Genomic DNA, 19,484 nt, shown 5'->3' with positions numbered 1-19,484 from the left:
ATATATTTATTTTTAATTTTGTTTATAGTATAAAATTTATCTTTTATATATAAATAAATTTGAAAAAAGATATATATGATTGCGGGAAGCGCGATCAAGTTAATTAGTGTAACTAATAATTAATTAATGAGACAATTTATAATTTTGAATAAAAGGGTAAAAATATATCTTCTCCATTTCATTTTACTCGCCTCAAATTTCTTAATTTAACTTTTTATTTTAATTATTATTTTTATTAATCAAGGTAAGATAATTTTTTTTTTTATCGATAATATTAATTGTTTTTCTCCAATTTAAATTAAAAATATCATTTAATATGAGTATTATAATAAAATCATCATGTTATTAATTATTTTTTTAATTAATTAAATATCAAATTGAGACAGTAAAGTAAGACAGAGGAAGTACATAAAAAAATTTAGTTTGTAGGGTGAATAGATTTTTTTTCTATTGTGGCGAAATTTTTATGGGGAAAAGAATTTTTCTTTTTACTAAACTAGCCAATGATGAGATGCTGAGGAGGCGGTCGTGCAACCAATGAGGCGGTATTACCTAGACTAGAAGCAAAAGTGAGGGAGGACATTATGGTCTTATTAACCGGTATGTAAATAAACGAAGTTCCCGGTCGTGTAAATCAAAAATCTAAAGGGTGGGAGACCCAAGAAAGCATTTGAATTAGCTGCAACCCAACAGACAGATATATATATATATATATATAAATTGTAGAGTAGCATGTCAGACATGAGGGCATCAAGATCTAGAACGCCATGGAAGTAAAACAAGGAGCTCCCCACAGCCTTACTGCCAATGTTCCGTTTTCCTCAATCAACGTCGATCATTCTCTCTCTATTACCAATATTAAGCCTAAAATCGTGTAAGTTTTCCTCATTTCCACACTCTTTTTTTTATTCTTATTTCTTTTATTTTTGATAGCCGTGGTGTTCGAACCACCTCGACTGTATCCACGAGATACCCACCTCCCACTAACAAGGACTGGGACAGATGGGAAGAATGTTTTTTTGTCTTTTACTGCGATTTGAAGCTCGTTTGTATATGAAGCTTGTTTAGTTAATTAGGACCACATCCTTATACTCACTCCGTCCCAATTAATATCATTTAATTGAGCATCGAATTTAACAAATATGGCAAGAATTTTGAAATTTGTTTAGCCATAAATCATCTCATTAAGGATGAAATTGGTATTTTAAAGTTAAATTATTACTTAATATAGAAGCATATCATTCTTTTTGGTACTGATTAAAATGGAAGTGTGTCATATTAAGTGGGACAAGGGAGTACAAAAAATTCTGGTGAAAAGAAGAAAGATAAAAAAAGAATTTAGGTAGTTTATGTTTGAGATTTGTTTTTCAGGTAGGAAGTGTTGTGAAGCTGAAAAAAGTAACCTTACATAATCAAGGTCTAATTTTTTTTTTCTACCCCTCCTGAGCTCCCACACATATTGCTCCCTTGGTGACTCGAACTCACAACTTCTGGTTAGAAGTGAGGGATGCCTGCGATTTCCTGTCAAGTTCTAACTTTGGCTTTAAACTCAGTTTGAATTTCCGCTTTATGTGAACGTGGATGGCACTATCAAAATTTTAGATTCTGGCTTTAGATTTCGATTTGATGAGTTGTGGAAATAAGTTCATTCAGAAAGTATGATTTCAGTTGAGTTGATATATTGGTTAAAAATAATATGTTCAATTAATATTGGCTCACCTTTAGACATGATATAGAGCTTCATGTTCCTACTGGTTGAGATTATTTTTGATCATTTCAGGAGTAGATTTTTCGGAGTATCAATCCTCGTATATGTTATGAAAACCAGAATCGTAATTGTTGGATGTATAGTAGTAGTATTTGCTCATTTCGAAGTATTTCACTTACTCCAAGAGCATAGTGCACCATTTTGTCGTTCAAATGTGAATTAAATGTTAATAAACTGTATGAAATGAGCGAGTATATAAATTTTTCTATTTACGTTGCTTGACAGCACCAGAATCCTATTGGTGTTGGATTGTTCACCCACAAATAGGGAACATGAGCTGGGATTAGACCGTCGTGAGATAGGTCAGTTTTAGTATGGACTGCGTACATCTTACCCTCCCTAGAACCCACTTCGTGGGAATACACTGGGTATGTTGTTGTTGTTGTTGTTGACAGCAACATCCTATTATTTGAGGGACATCTTTATTTTTAACGAGAATGAGACTACAAGATTATGCTCTTTTAAAGTCTAGTTATGCCTCCAAGGGAGTGGTCTAGTGGACCTAAGTTTGAGTGACAACCTTGGTAATCAAGGTTGAACCCTAGTAATAGCTACAGTAGGTGAATTCTTTCCATTTGTCTAACCTTTGGTAGATCCATTACCCGTTGCGTACCCAAGTAGGTGGCAACATATATCCAGTGAACTAGCGAGGTGCATATGCTTGTCAGAACACCATCATTATAAAGAAAAAGGTCTTAGGTCTTCTTCTGGTTATTGCGTAATAAGTATATTTGAGATTAGATGGGACATGGTTTAGTAGGCTGATGAAACTTGGATGTAAAATGGGTGTACTGTATAGTTTTTCTTTCCACACTCAAAAGTATATTTAGCATATACATGCACCTGTATATTGAGGCTAAATTTTGTTCTTCCTTTTCTATTTCTGAATTTTGTTTGTAACTGAGCAGAGAACTGTGCAAGGACTTGTTCAACCAATGGTCGAATCTGGACAATTCTCATTTCTCTGTAGAGACGGTGTCTGGTGGCATCACAAATCTATGTGCGTATTTATTTTGTTTGAATTTGCTATTTGTAAGCACTCATTTGCATTCCAAACTTATCATTCTAAAAGTGTGTATACGATATGCACTTCCCTATTAAAAAGAATGATTCTTACTGTTAAAATCGTTGTTGCCTGAAAAAATTGTAAGACTTAAACATATCAGATAAGATTGTAGTATATCCTAACGATATTCTATTTCTTTTTGCAGTGCTAAAAGTATCTGTAAGAGAAGATGATGTAAAGCATGTAAATATGACAGTTAGGTTATATGGTCCAAATACTGAATATGTCATTAACCGTGAACGAGAATTGCTGGTTAGTTTCTGAGGTTTCGTTTGATTATATTGTTCCTTGCGTTATTCCTATCATATGGAGCGGTAACAGTTGACTTTTGAGGAACTTAAGTCAACTGCACACTTGGATTATCTGTATTTCATTTTAACTACTAGTTGTCTGATCTGTCAAACTAGTGTTTGTAGCTTCTTCTCCTCTCCTCACAAGGATGTTATGTGTATGTCAACTTGCAGTTGTAGCTTCATTAGGTATTATTTTTGCTTATCTCTGTCTTTATTATTAGCCGGATTGCTTCCAAGAAGGTATGCGTATACCTCACATGTGAATCTTGCTCTTTTATCCACTGGGGCAAATAAGCTAGTCAACCTCCAAAACATGTTGGAATCTACTCCCTCTATCTTAAGAAGAACAACAGTGTTTGGATACTTTCGGTCTAGACATATTCCTCAGTATTAAAAAAATTGAAGTTTCCATCTCTAAAAGCTATATGAAAGTACTGTAAAGAAATAACTTGTATTTATGAATATATATGTAATGTTCAAAAAAATGTAAGCAAAGAAAAAAGTTACTCTCCAAATAGCAATAATGTATTTTGCCAAGTAAATGGGGAAGTTCACCTTTGTTTTACACTTAACCTAAATTATGTTTTGTTCAAGGTGGGCAAAATAAAAGGGGGAGGGAATTAGTTGAATTATCTTCTCCAGCGAAAGTATGTTGGAGTCCTAGTATCTGAGCACATTTATATCACAAAATCTCTGTTTCCATTCTTAATCATAAAGATTTTTCTCAGTAGTTATTGTTAGAAGTTGTACATATACCATTCTTCAGAATTTATGCAAGAAATCAGCTGTTTGATTCTAGATGTTCTGATTGATGTTGCAAGTTACTTTTGCTCTTGAGAATGTAGTTCCCATCAGCTTTTGATTACATAGGTCTAAGTTTTTGTGATGAGTTAATATATTATTTCTTGCATAAGTTTGGCCTATAATGCCACATCCTCTTTGGTGGTCTGTATTTTGGATGGATGCCTCCACCCTACTCTAAACTTTGAAGTTTCATTTTTTTTAGTTCTTGTAACTATGGCCATGTCCATGAATCATACACACTTCATGATTGTTAAGTACCTGTCTTTAGGCGATTCAACACCTCTCAGCGGCTGGGTTTGGTGCGAAGTTGCTTGGAGTATTTGGGAACGGCATGGTTCAGTCATTTATTGATGCACGCACTTTAACACCCGCAGGTAGGCATTTAATCAGACTTCCACTTGTAGCTTGTATGTGGTAGAGACTGTTCGTGGTTTAGTGTAAATGACTTTTGGCTACCTTCCAGACTTCATTTTTTCTTTGTGATGTAGAAATTTTCGCATGTTTCCTTTCCTATTTAGAATTATTTAGGACTAGGCATCAGAAAATCTGGGAAACAAAATTAACAAGTAAATTGTATTCTAAGAATGCTCTGCGATCAAATCCACAAAGTAGAAATTAAGCAGCAACATCAGGAAAAAGCTAAAAAGGTAGAAACTAAAGCAACATCAGGAAAAAGCTAAAACCCTGATAGTATTTCTAAATTACACCGGAAAGCTGTCAGTGTGATGCAATCAGATCTAACTTCAAATAGTGTCTTGCTGTCCTTGAAACATCTCCTATTCCTTCCTTTTCAGCTGCACCTCCAAATGCAAGCAAGTATATGGTGTTCCAAGCTTTCATTAAGGGGTCGTTTGGTACACCGGTTTGGATAAGTAGGGATATCCCATGGGACTATTTTATACCACCCTCCATATGGGATTGTAATCCCACCATTTTAGTACAAATGGTGGGTAAAATAATCCCGGGAGTAGTTACTGCCTCATAGCAAACATGGGATTAACTTTATCCCGGAATTATTTCCCTTATCCGGTGTACCACACGACCCCTTAAGTGCTTAGTCAGTCCTTTCCTGTTCCAGCTCAAAAGAAACTTTGAAATTGTTCTCGGCATAACCTCTTTCAGTTCCAAAAGAGTGGCATTTTCCCAACATGTAAAGTGATAGTTCAGTGAAGGAACAAACGATTGTTTGATTCTGGTTCATCTCAATGCATGTTTTATCTGTTGGCTAATTGTATCCCCCTTATTCATAGATTATCTTGAGTGGAGCATGTTTCTTTGACTGTTGGCCACAGGCGAACATCACATTGACTGGTGCATATGTTTTCCAACCCTTAATCTATTGTCTCTGAGTAATATGATTGTTCCTTCTGACTGTAGCATGAACTAAATGTAATGATTCATTTTCCTGACCCTTCCAAGTTAGTTGATCTTCATTGCTATTAAGACATTGGAATGCGGATAAAACGCTGAAAAAATCTCCAATCCTTCCAATTTTCCAGTCATTAGGATTTCTTCTGCAGGTGATGTTCCAAATGTTTCCCTCCCTGCTTTGTGCTACTGTAAAGTTGGTGTCCCGTGCAAGGTTAAAAAGAGTGAGAAATTGATTTCTAAGAGGAGTGTCCTAGCCAATTATCTTGCCATAGAAGACTTTTCTTCCATTTCCTATCTTAATTCCTATATCTTGTGAAAAACGTGGCCATAGTGCTCTATTATTTCTCCGCACACCTTCCTTGTGGTGGAGCGTCTGTCTTTGAGACCACACGTTCTCTTGACCAAACTGCACTGTGAGAACCTTCCTCCTTAGGGCATTGATTTCAACATTATTTCTTCATAGCAATTTCATCAAAAGGCTCCTATTTTGTAGTCTTAAAGTTCTTGATCCGCAACCCCTGGGCCGGATATAATATATGTTCATCCAAACCCAATAGCTTAGATCAGGCCCTGTATATGTGTTAAAAAATTCAGTAAATAGTACAAATAAATGAATAATAGATTTTAAATTCAATAAATCGAATGAGCTGCGATGGGTTTTCACACTCGAACCAATAAAGCTTAAATCTGGATCTTCCTCTGCGTGAACATTCTTTATAGTGACGATGCTCCATTTTGCTAAGTTGAAATTACCCTCTATTGCTTTCCATAAGAAATTTCTCTTTAACTAGTCAATTCTCATTTTTTAACTTAACAGGCATTGGGAACAAAGACATAATATATGTTGGTATTGAATCCACAGTATAAATAGGAATCAAGCGTCTCCATAGATAGAGATATTTTTCTTCCATCTGGATAAATTCATTTCACATTTTTTCACCACCTCCTGATATATAGTTATGCCTTATGCTTTGTCCCTAAAGGCAGATTCAACTAAACCATAGGAAGACTTCCCCCTTGACAGCCAAGAATAGCTGTCATGCCTTGTAAATCTCTCACCGACTTGACTGGAATTAACGTTTCTTGACTAATTGACATGAAGTCTTGAGATTGCCTCAAAACAGACAATTTTTGTAAGAGAATAGTAACTTTTCAACTATACCCTGTTGGTGAAGGCATAAGATGTGGATGTCTGGCTATAACTGTTTGAGGTCTGTGTTCTATCCATTTGTCCTCCCAGAAAGAAACTTTCGAACGATTCCTCTCCTTAAATCTAGTTCTAGATAAAACTAGAGGCAAAAGGTTTCTGATGAATCTCCAAATGCCACATCCATAAGGGAATCAATTTATCCTCCATTTCATATTTTGCCCTGATAACCTCCTTCCAAAGCACATTGTCCACTGTTACAAATTTCCGTAGCCACTTCGATGTAAGCTTCTGTCATGCATTTTCATGTCCCTGACCCCCACACCCCCTTCTTGTTTGCTTTTATACTCCTCCCATTTGACCAAAGGGAATTTTTTCTTCTCTCCATTCCCCTGTAAGAATAAATAGCGAGTACTTTATTTGACATGCTGCTGGTTCAGGAAAAATGAGAGTATCATTCGCATATAGATGATGTGAAATGGATAGTACATTTCGTTGTCCTCTATTCACCTTGAAGCCCTTGAACAGTCTTTCATTAACAGATAAAACACAACACTGTACTAGGACACTATATCCAACTGGGTCAAACTTTCTATGTCAATTTGTCTGAAGGTTCCTGAAAAACAGAAATGCCTACTATTTATAGAATTCTAGGGAACCCTAATCTTAGGTAACATACATTCTGGGAAGCCCTATGCAGTTAAATTTGTCGAAGAATGAAGATGAACGTTGAATTTATAATCTGCAATCCTCCTTCATCCTGTGCTGTGATGTTCCCATTGGTTTTCATTTGGCGTTAAGAGAACTTCATATATTTAGTTAAACCATCAAAAGAAAATTATTTCCTTAGGTTTGAGGTATGACTTCCAGATTCTGTAGCTACTTTTGTACAACCAATCATCTAAGTCGAGTCCAAACTAGTAATAAAAAGTTCCCTTTATTATACATAAATAATTTATTGATGTTTTGGGGAAGCCCCATAGACTTGTTGTTAACAGCTAGTAAAAACCACACAAAAGGAATGTTTTCTACAAATAGTACCTAGAGCCTGTTTGGAGTGGCTTTTTGTAAGTGTTTTTAAGCACTTTTGTAATGTTTGGGTAAAATAAGAGTGCTTTGAAGTGATTATTATAAGCCAAAAAGAAAAAAATAAGCCAAAAGCTATAAGCCCACCCAAACAGGCTTCTAATCATGTCATCTATACTAACAATAACTATGTGGTTGCACCAAATATTTGCTTCTGTACTAACTCCTTTCCACCCCTCCAAATGTTCTCTTGTTCCTCTCCAAGAAATCCACATAAGGGCCGGAAGGGGCTTCATCTTGTAATAAATAGTCCAGATCATATGCTTGACATGTTCTGTCCATGGTTTGTGCTGTAGTCGTTGTTAGATCTCTTAAAGAATGTGATATTGATACAGTACCAATTTTCAAAAAGAAAGAAAAAGAATGTAAACTGATTGGTCCATTTTGAAGAAATAAAAGATGCTTATTACGTAGGATATTATTGCTTTTATAATTAGCAACCAAAATGGGCATAAAAGATATGTGATCTTATGAGATAGTTAATCATCCTATGCCTTTCATTTTTCACCGGCCTTATTGATCTTCATTTGTATGAGCCTGCACTCTTCAAGATTCATCTTCTTTGCCTAATTAGCTTGCCATTTTATCATCTTTCTCTGTGTCTGTCTCTCCTTCTGAAGTAGTTTGATACAAAAGAAGTCAGTGCGTTGAATTTTATAGAACCTATCCATAGACAAGGTTGAGAAGAGCATGTTAGAAAGGAGAGCTTTGTAAGCCCTGTAATAGGACTAGAGTTTAACACAATATTTGCCCTTGGTTCCTTTCATCACCAATCTTGTTTGACCTGTTGCACTTACATGTTAGTTTATTGTATCTTTAGGTTGTAGAAATAATTTTTTAGCACTCTGTTTTTCAGGGATACCTACATTTTTCTCTTCCTAATCTCATGGTGTTATTTTATATGCAAATTAGTTGTGTCATTTTCTTTTAACTCCTTCAACAGACATGAAAACCCCAAAGCTTGCTGCTGAAATTGCAAAGCAACTCCGAAAGTTCCATCAGGTAGAAATTCCGGGCTCCAAAGAACCTCAAGTATGGAATGATGTGCTCAAGTTCTTCAAAAATGGTGCGTCCTTTACTGAACATTCTCCAGTGATGTTATATTAATGAGGTGTCATTTCCCCGAATTAGATGATATGTATGGGTCCCTCTAGTCTTATAGACTGGAAAGCTTGTACTTGATTAACTGCTACGGAGAATGATCCATCTCATGCCCGTGTGTTTTTCCATTGTTACAGCATCAACTCTCCAATTTGATGATGGTGAGAAGAAGATTAAGTATGAGACAATTTCGTTCCAGGAAGTTCATAAAGAAATCATAGAGCTCAAGGTAGTCCCACTTCCCATGACATGTAGTTGATTATTATTCTATTTATTATTTTCTGTTCACCTTAGGGGAGGTGATTCTCTTCATCTTCTACATAACAGTGCAAATTTCAGTCCTACAAGCATTTAAAATTTTTCTTAGTCCCTATTATATGAGTTTGCTTTCACAGATATGCTATTTTGAAACCATGTGCTAGCAATTTTCCCTTGGCCCCTTTTGGAGAAATCAATAGCTATAAGATGTTCAGCACGCCATTTTCCGAAATTAACTGTTATTTTTCTCTTTTTATCTTGCTGGAGAGATCTATGCATCTCCTATGGCAGCTATGACAACCTTCAGAGCTTTTTAGGTGTTGACTCATCTTTCATCATACTTTGGTGCAGTCAGCTTCAAATTGGATGACGTTGTATATGTATTTCCATTATACGTCTTTCTTGTAGTTAAGCACACCCAGAAGTTGGCTCAAATAAATGTTGTAGGCTTCCTAAGGGAACTTATTTTCAACACAGGGTGCATCTTTCTTGGCTTTTTTTCACATTCCATAATTGTAACAATAGTTTTGACTTAATAAACCTTTGTAACAATAGTTTTGACTTAATAAACCTGAAATATATTGGAAGTTCACTTGAGTTTTCTTTAGGATAGATTTATCTGCTTGACTACTACTACCTCTGTAAAGCGGATGATATTGAAAGTTATTTGGTATTGAATATCTCTTTGTTTCCAAAGTGACGTGCAATTCTGGAACAGGAATTGACTGACTGTCTTAATGCCCCGGTGGTGTTTGCCCACAATGACTTGCTCTCTGGAAATCTGATGCTTAATGAGGATAAAGGTACTTATCATTTAGTTTTCCATTGTATTTACATCTTTGTTAGAATATGAGTAGAAATAGGAATAGTATATAAAAATTCTACTTGAAAAAGGATTGTACCATAGCGTCTATAAATAGGGTCTCGATGTAATTATGTAAACACACAATTCAATAAAAAAAATTTATTCATTATTTCTCACTTGGTATCGGAGCATTGGTGAGAAACTTTAGAAAAAAAAGGTCACCGTGCGTCAATTTTCGGTGACTGATTTGTGTCACTATTGTTTTGTGGGTTGTGTACAAAATACAACACCACGAGAGGATCGGAAAGCTCAGGCGACAAAAACTCGACTAAAACCACCAGAAAGTCATCAGCCACGTGCCCCAACGCACATGTCGGAATTTCGGCGATATTTGTCACGCGCGACACGTGAGCCATTCTCCGGTCGATTTTTTCGGGTTTTTCTTTTTTGTTGGGGTCGCCTAGATGCTCCGACCTCCGAGCAGGTTTTTTTTCAGTTTTAGAGAAGTTTCAAAGATTTCGGTCGCTGGAACCTTAATTCCGGCGACTTTGTTTTTTTTCTGGTGAATTTTCAGCAATTTTCAGTACCCTAATTTTGTTTCTTGGTATTTTCAAGTCAAAATTTTCAAGATGCCTTTTGGGTATGATGTTTTGGCCCCAAAACTACTGGAATCGGAAGTTCAAGTCCTATGACCACTTCTGAACCATTAATGAAAAGTTCAAATTATTTAGTCCGGGCTTCCTCGGTTGAGTTGTGGTGCAAAGGTCAAGGTGTCCAAGACCACTTAAAGATGAAGGCTGGTGTGGTAGATGAAAAGGCAAAATCTAGCGCGGAAGATGCGAAAGCCAAAGAACAATGGGAGAAAGTTGATGCTCAATTATGTAGTCTCTTATAGCGATCTATTGATTCCAAGTTAATGCCCTTGTTTCGTCCATTCAAGACATGTTATCTAGTTTGGGAAAAGGCTCATGTTTTATACACTAATGGCATGTCTCATTTTTATGATGTAATATCTTGAATGACCAGCTTGAAGAAACAGGAACCCGATATGTCTACTTACTTGGGACAAGTACAAGTAGTCATGGAAGAATTTGATACATTGATGACCGTCACTGCGGATGTGGAAAAACAACAAAAGTACAGACAGATAGGGCTGGGCATAAAATACCAAAAATTGAATTACCGAATCGAATTGAAAAATTTGGTAATTGTTATTCGGTATTTGGTATTGTATTTGGGAGTAAAATTTTAATGTTTCGGTATTCGGGATTGGGTTTGGTACAAGATATTAATACCGTTTGGTATTCAGTATTTACTGAATATCGAATATATATAGTACTAGCCATCCCAAAGAATCTCTTGGACCTTGGTAATAAATTCGTAAAAAACAACAAAAAGAATACTAAATAGGGTTTCTATTAAATATACTCTTTGAAGTTTAAACGTACATTTGCACATCTCCAACTGTAATATGGTATTACTAAATATCATACCAAACTGAATTTTAATTTACCGATTATCGAACTACCGAATCGATGTTTAAAAGTATGGTACGTGGTATCATGTTCATATACCGATTACCGAATCCAAACTTTGAAAATACCAAACCGAATACCGAGTGCCCACCCTTATAGACAGATGTTTTTAGTTCTTACACTTGCTGGACTTTCTACTGACCATGATTCAGTACGTGATCAGATTTTAGCTAGTCCTACGGTTCCTACAATTGATGAGTTATTCTCTCGTCTGCTTTGTTTTGCCGTGCCTCCCAGTCACAAAGTAATTTCATTACCCACCGTTGACTTCTCTATTCTTGCATCTCAAACCATAGAAAAACGAACATATCAGCCTATGGAGAATCGACAAAGAGGAGGTCGTTCTGGAAAATCTCGATCAAAATGTAGTTATTGTCATGAAGTTGGACACACTCAGGATATATGTCATACTTTGAATGGTCCACCACCCAGTTATGATTTTATTGCTGTAAAGGAATATAATGAGTTTCTTTGGAATCGAGCAAGTAAGCAGACATCTCTACAACCTAATCGACCATCCAATAATGCTCATTTTGCCTGGACAGAATATGAGTTCCTTTAGTATCGAGCAAGTAAATAGATATCTCCACAAGCAACCTCAATTGCCCAGCCTAATGCTTCTATTCCTGGTAATCCTTTTGCTTGTGTTTCACAGTCTAGTACTCTTGGATCATGGGTCGTGGACTCAGGTGCTTCTGATTATATTTCTGGTAACAAATCACTTCTGTCTGATATTGTTTATTCAAAATATCTTCCTGCTATGCTATTACTTTAGCCAATGGGATTCAAACAAAATCAAATGGAGTTGGACAAGCCAAACCCTATCTTCTGTCACTCTAGACTCTGTTCTTTATGTCCCTGGTTGTCCTTTTAATCTTGCATTTGTTAGTCATTTGACATGCGCCTTTCATTATAGCATAACTTTTTTTGATGATTTTTTTCTAACTCAGGACCGCAATATGGGACAGATGATTAGCTCTAGACGTGAATCACAAGGCCTTTACCATCTTACCTCTTCAAATTCCTTCACAGCATGCTCCGTTACAGACCCTCCAGACCTAATTCACAAACATTTAGGAAATCCGAGTCTATCCAAGCTACAAAAGATGATGCCTAGTTTGTCTAGTTTATCCACATTAGATTGTGAGTCATATCAACTTGGGAAACACACCCGTACTACTTTTTCACGTAGTATTGAGAGTCGTTCAGAGTCTATTTTCTCATTAGTTCATTCTGATGTTTGGGGTCCTAGTAGAGTCAGTTCACCCTTAGGTTTTCGTTATTTTGTTAGTTTCATTGATGATTTTTCAAGATGTACTTGGGTTTTCTTAATGGAAGATCATTCTGAGATATTTTCTATATTCAAAAGTTTTTGTGCTGATATACAAGCTCAATTTGGTGTTTCTATTCGTACTTTTCGTAGTGATAATGCCTTTGAATACTTATCCTCTCAATTTCAGGAGTTTATGGCTCATCAAGGAATTATTCACCAGACAAGATGTCTGTACATCCCTCAGCAAAATGGTATAGCAGAAAGAAATAATAGGCATCTTCTTGAGACTGCACTCACTCTTCTCATTGAATCCCATGTTCCACTGCATTTTTGGGGTGATCTAGTCCTCACATCTTGCTATTTAATTAATAGAATGCAATCATCTTCCATTCAGAATTAGGTTCCCCATCCTATATTGTTTCCATAGTGACATCTTTACTCTATCCCCCCTCGTGTCTTTGGAACCACATGCTTTGTTCATAGCTTAGTCCCTGGAAAAGATAAATTAGCCCCTCGTGCTCTCAAGTGTGTCTTCCTTGGTTACTCTCGAGTTCAAAAAGGGTATCGTTGTTATTCACCGGATCTTCGTCTATACTTTATGTCCGTCGATGTTACCTTTTCTGAATCTCGACCTTACTATACATCTTCTGTTCATCCTGATATCTTTGAGGTTTACCCGTATCTCCAGTCTTACCCGCTCTATCCTTGGTCTTTACCTGTATCTCCAGATTTACCCGCACCAACCTTTGAGGAATCAACAGTTACTTCTACGCCTCCAAGTGCAGTGCCACCACTTTTAACTTATCATCGTCGTCCGCGTCCACCATTAGTGCCAGATGATTCATGTCATGCGTCGGACGCTGCTCCTACTGCGGACTTGCCTTCTCCTAGACAGTTAGTTCCACTTCAAAACGGTATGCGTTCCATTATTTCCATCCCTAAGACTATAGGTGAAACACTTTCTCATTCAGGATGGAAGCAAGCTATGATAGAGGAGATGTCTGCTTTACATACAGGTGGTACTTGGGAGCTTGTTTCCCTTCCTGCAGGTAAGTCTACTGTTGGTTGTCGTTGGGTCTATGCAGTCAAAGTTGGTCTAGATGGTTAGGTTGATTGACTTAAGGCTCGCCTTGTTGCCAAAGGATACACGAAAATATTTGGGCTTGATTATAGTGACACTTTCTCTCCGGTGGCTAAAATAGCATCTATCCGTCTTTTCCTATCCATTGCTGTCGTTTGTCATTGGTCTCTTTATCAGTTGGATATTAAGAATGTTTTTCTGCATGGTGATCTTGAGGAAGAAGTCTATATGGAGCAACCACTTGGTTTTGTTTCTCAGAGGGAGTCTAGTAGCCGTGTATGTCAATTGCGCGGGTCACTCTATGGTCTGAAACAGTCCCCTCGAGCTTAGTTTGGAAAGTTTAGCACAATAATTCAGCAGTTTGGCATGATTTGTAGTGGAGCTGATCACTCAGTGTTTTATCGATATTCTCAACCAATTTGTGTATTTATTTGGTGGTTTATATTGATGATATCGTTATCACCGGCAATAATGAAGATGGTATTACTAAATTGAAGCAACATCTCTTTTAGCATTTTCAGACTAAAGACCTCGACAGACTGAAATATTTTCTAGGTATTGAGGTTGTTTGGTCTAGATCAGGTATTGTTATTTCTCAATGCAAGTATGCTTTAGACATTCTTGAAGAGACCGGAATGATGGGGTGTAGATCCATTGACACTCCTATGGATTCAAATGTTAAATTTTTGCCAGGACAGGGGGAGTCACTCAGCGATCCTGAAAGGTATAGGTGGTTGGTTGGAAAGTTGAATTATCTCACCGTGACTAGACCTGACATATCTTTTCCTGTGAGTGTTGTAAGTCAGTTTATGATTTCCCCCTGTGATAGTCATTGGAATGCAGTTGTTCGTATTCTGCGATATATAAAGTCAGTTCCAGGTAAAGGACAACTTTTTAAGGATCGAGGTCACAAGAATATTATTGGATATATAAATGCCGATTGGGCAGGATCACCCTCTAATAGACGTTCTGCCTCCGGATATTGTATTTTAGTAGGAAGTAATTTGGTTTCTTGGAAGAATAAGAAACAGTGTGGGGTTGCCCGGTCTAGTGCGGAAGCAGAATATCGAGCAATGGCTGTAGCAACTTGTGAGCTAGTTTGGATCAACCATTTGCTCAGGAGATATTGTTACAAAATTTGTGAAGTCAAGTGATCAGCTTGCAGATATCTTCACCAAATCCCTCATCGGTCCTCGTATTAATTACATTTGTAACGAGCTAGGTTATGATTTGTATGCACCAGCTTGAGGTGGAGTGTTAGAATATTAGTGGAAATAGAAATAGTATATAAAAATCCTACTTGGAAAAGGATTGTACTATAGCGTCTATAAATGTGGTCTCGATGTAATTATGTAAACACAATTCAATAATATTTTTTTATCCATTATTTCTCACAATCTTGATAGAGGTACTTTCTTTTGTCGTGACATTTTCAATTAGAAATTCAACTGCGCCTCCCTGTGCATGATAAAATTCAGTAATCATGAGATGCTTTTTCATCTGTTGTAGAAGAAAACCCTCCATTGAGAACACTTAATTAGTTACATCCTATTTGGTATTTCTCATGCAAATTTTTGTGCTTGTGAATTGTGATCATATCTTTGGTCACTATTGCTTGTTCAACTTTCTCAAGGTTTTATTATGTTTAGTAAGAGAGCTAAGTTTCTGTGATGCGGATCCTATTCTCTTGTGATAAAGACGCAACATAAGTCTTTGGATGGACTTTATCAGGTCACTCCTGCTTTCGTTTATGTTTTTCGTTTGGCAATATTCCATATGATTTATATCGTCAAATAAAATTGTTTATCCCATCAAGAAAATATATCTGAATGATTTTTAAAATTTTCAATCTGGTTTTTACATTGCATCAAATGGTTGACATTTCTAAATTTGATCTTGGTGTCTGTTGTCATATTGTGAGAATGCGTGATGAGTTTTCTCTTTAGATATGGTTAAATGCTTTAACTGTTTGTACTAACCTCATTTCCGTTTATCAAAATCCAGAAAAGCTGTATATCATTGATTTTGAGTATGGATCCTACAATTACAGGGGATTTGACATAGGGAATCACTTCAATGAATATGCTGGCTATGATTGTGATTACAGCTTGTATGTTGCGTCTCCCTCTCTGCATCTCTTTCCCCACTCCAGTTCTCCTTTTCCTCTCTATCTTATGGTGTTATTTTGTTGAAAATGAAAACTAATATTAGAGATGGTCCAATATGTAGATATCCAAGTAAGGATGAGCAGTTTCATTTCTTCAGGCACTATTTGGATTCTGACCGACCAAATGAGGTAAATGAGGAAAAATGTCAAAACTTCTTATACTTAATGTGCATGTTGTATATATTAGCTGGGATGGAACTTGTGCTATTATATCTGAAACAATTATTTAGCTCTAAAGAAACATTCCGACGTTGCAGAGGAGGTTATATAGCATACTCTTAAGGAGAAGTTTCACGGGTTGAATGACGTATGTGCAATACATTTCAAAGAAGGCATAATCTAATTGACCAATAAAGGTTTTAAGATAGTATTATGATTTAGTGCCCGAGGGAAATTGAAAGCCTTTCTTCTCATCAAGTTTGGAAGAATTAATTATTTTTTTTTGCACCAGACAGCTTTGCATGCCACCTGTTGATGTTTCACCAGAGAGCTTTAGATGCCACCAATTGATGTGATAAAAATAGTAGACCTTGACCTTTTATGCCTTTCTCCTAAAAGTGTACCCAGCCCAATCTGTTTTTTCTGGAACTTAAACATATTGCTACTATATGCACCTTGTGGGTTTGTTGGGAGAAATCATGAAATTAAGACTCTGAGCGCCTGTAGTACTGTCTGTTAGGACTGGACATAAAATACCAAAAATCGAATTACCGAACCGAATCGAAAAATTTGGTAATTGCTATTCGGTATTTGGTATGGTATTTGGGAGTAAAATTTTAATATTTCGGTATTCGAGATTGAGTTTGGTACAAGATATTAATACCGTTTGGTATTCAATATTTACCGAATATCGAATATATATATATATACATATATAGAGAGAGATATGTCTAACCCAACCCAATAGACAATAGTACTAGTCATCCCAAAGAATCTCTTGGACCTTGGTAATATATTTGTAAAAAGCAACAAAAAGAATACTAAATAGGGTTTCTATTAAATATACTCTTTGAAGTTTAAACGTACATTTGCACATCTTCAACTGCAATATGGTATTACTAAATACCATACTGAACCGAATTTTAATTTATCGATTACCGAACTACCGAACCGATGTTTATAAGTATGGTATGTGGTATCTATGTTCAAATACCGATTACTGAATTACCGAATCCAAACTTTGAAAGTACCGAACGCCCACCCCTACTGCTACCGATAGAAAACAGTTTGAGCTTCACATTAACAATTGCAAATGTTGCACACATTTGGCAAAGTATATCCAAGTTAATTTTGATGACAGGTATCTGACGAGGACCTTGAAGCCTTATATGTCGAGACCAGTAGATACATGCTAGCTTCACACCTGTACTGGGCTCTCTGGGCGTTGATCCAGGTACTATATTATGCTATATTTTAGATGCAGCCAAAGAATGCAAAAAAATAATCTACATTCTAATCTTTTTGCTAGGCGAAAATGTCACCCATCGATTTTGACTACATCAGTTATTTCTTCCTACGCTATAACGAGTACAAGAAACAGAAGGGAGCAATTCTCTCTTTAGCTAAGTCGTATCTCTCAAAAACCAAGCTGGGTGAAAGATTCATTTAACACAGTTCCAGAAAGTCTTAAAAGCTGTCAATTGACAAGAACATTTTGATCTCATTTGTTGCAAAATAGAAATAGCTGCTGCTGTAGCCGAGTAGGAATGCAAAATGATTTTTTTTTTGTTGTTTTCTTTTTCTGCCAAAAGCATATTAAAGTGTGTTGTAATAGTCAAAGTTCATAGTTTGAACTTAGATGGAGTCATACTCTGCAATTTCAATGTAAAAAACAAGGGGAACATTTCTCTGTTCAATCTTTGGTAATTCAGCATGAATAAATTAACACACAGCCTACCTTCCACTGAAAAATGAGCTAAAGAAAGTGCTTCAAGATTGAACCAATGATAATTTTCTATAAGTGGTGTTATTTCTTCTCAAATATTGTATTTTCTGCGGTACTTACTAGAAAGAATTTTGGTACAACGTGGAAAAGTAAAAGAGTTGCAAAATAGTGGACAAATTTGTGAGCATCAATTCTTCTTTTCCAGCTTTTGAGGAAATGGATATGCAAATAATTTTGGTGCAAATTAAACAACAAATCTACAGTGCTATTTTTTTGTTTTTGCCCCTTCCACTCCACCCTTTTTGCTCCTTTTATTGATTCAACTCACAACGTCAGAATCGAAAGTGATGGAGAACTTACCATTCGAGCAGCACCTACAATGACTCCATAGCAGATATGCTTCTTTTATATTAATAAAAAATTACACCTTGTATATGTTAGAAATCCTACATTATTAGCTTTAATAATATTTTCATTTTACTAGGATGTTTAAGTATTTGATTTTGAGAACTACTCCTTTCATCTCATTTTTATGTGACATACTTTGATCGGGCACGGAGTTTAAGAAATAAGGAAAGACTTGGTGATGTTATCAAATTGTCCTTTATTAAAAAATATATTTTTACTTAACTGGTACATTATAAGTGGGATCAATAAAGATAAAAGTGAAATTGAGTCTTTAAATAGTTATCAAATAAGAGAAGGTGACATTTTTTTTTGGGACGGATCAGAAAGAAAATGGCAACACATAAAATGGAATGGATGGAGGGAAGTATGAGATATATTTGAAACCAAGGATATTAAAATAATAATTATTAGATGATAAATCTAATCAAACACTTAATTTGCATGATGATTGAATTCGTTTCACTAGTCAACTAGTGCAATCACTTGTATATAAACACAAACTACATCAAAATAGTCACAATCTATGAATCCTACCTGGTTATATAGAAGGTTGTTTCAATTTTTTATTAGAAGATATTATTCTCCATAAATTCTTTGAAGAGAGCTTTTGAGAGATGAAGTTTTTCTTCTGCTTGTTTGATAGAAGGAAGAGGTGTCGTTTGTTTCTATTAAAGAAACTATTTATAATCCTAGAGGGACATAACTCTTCAAATAGTTGTCTCTTCACTTTTATTAATAATATAAATACATAAACAATTATATATTATTCTTTCTTAACATGGATCAGGATTGTCCCACATGGGTGATCCGATCCAATTTCCTTCATCTCTCATTCATACATAACGGGTCAACTCTCATCCCAATTCTGTAACATTCATACTTAACTACTAGACTGTGTGACAAGTGCATATTTCGGGAGCTTCGTTTTTATACATCTGTTAGGAATATACAACATCTCGATCAATGAAATTTAGAGTAGATTATAGTATGTAATACTCTAGATCATATACCACATTCATATTTCTCATTATCTACAACAACAACAACATACCCAGTATATTTTTCGTCATTTTTTTTCTTAATTTTGAGTTATGTACTTGTCTCACAGACAAACATAAAGGACATCAATGAACACAATTAATGTAATAATATCCAATGATCTTTGTCATCTCACGAATCTCTTAATCTCAATGTGATGTGCTTTTCTAGAAATATCCAGCCTGATCGAATCAAACATGATCTCTTGACAACATCCTAAGATAGCAACACCAAATTGAATCTCAAGAAATTGATTAAAGTCACGAGGGTGCGATGTGAAAAAATATTTATAATTTTCAAGGCTTCGCACGATAGCAAGTAGAGACTAAACTTGTATCGTCCTTATGAGTAACTTTATACATACATGGTATGAAACATGTATCACAATATTGACTCTT

At 35.8% G+C, this 19,484-nt stretch overlaps 1 protein-coding gene across 1 annotated transcript; it reads left to right on the top strand.

The window, feature by feature from the left end:
* The first annotated feature begins 427 nt into the window (after window positions 1–427).
* LOC107852340 (probable ethanolamine kinase) lies at window positions 428–17,666 on the top strand. Its single transcript, XM_016697401.2, has 11 exons — window positions 428–874; window positions 2,677–2,768; window positions 2,980–3,086; window positions 4,200–4,305; window positions 8,479–8,601; window positions 8,774–8,865; window positions 9,613–9,697; window positions 15,593–15,698; window positions 15,818–15,884; window positions 17,056–17,148; window positions 17,224–17,666. Exons 1-11 carry the CDS (start codon window positions 768–770, stop codon window positions 17,362–17,364), a joined length of 1,119 nt encoding a protein of 372 aa, XP_016552887.1. The 5' UTR covers window positions 428–767; the 3' UTR covers window positions 17,365–17,666.
* The last annotated feature ends 1,818 nt before the right edge of the window (window positions 17,667–19,484 follow it).

This window comes from Capsicum annuum, chromosome 8 (genome assembly GCF_002878395.1).
Source record: "Capsicum annuum cultivar UCD-10X-F1 chromosome 8, UCD10Xv1.1, whole genome shotgun sequence".
Classification (NCBI taxonomy): domain Eukaryota; kingdom Viridiplantae; phylum Streptophyta; class Magnoliopsida; order Solanales; family Solanaceae; genus Capsicum; species Capsicum annuum.
This window is presented reverse-complemented; position numbering and strand designations above follow the sequence as displayed.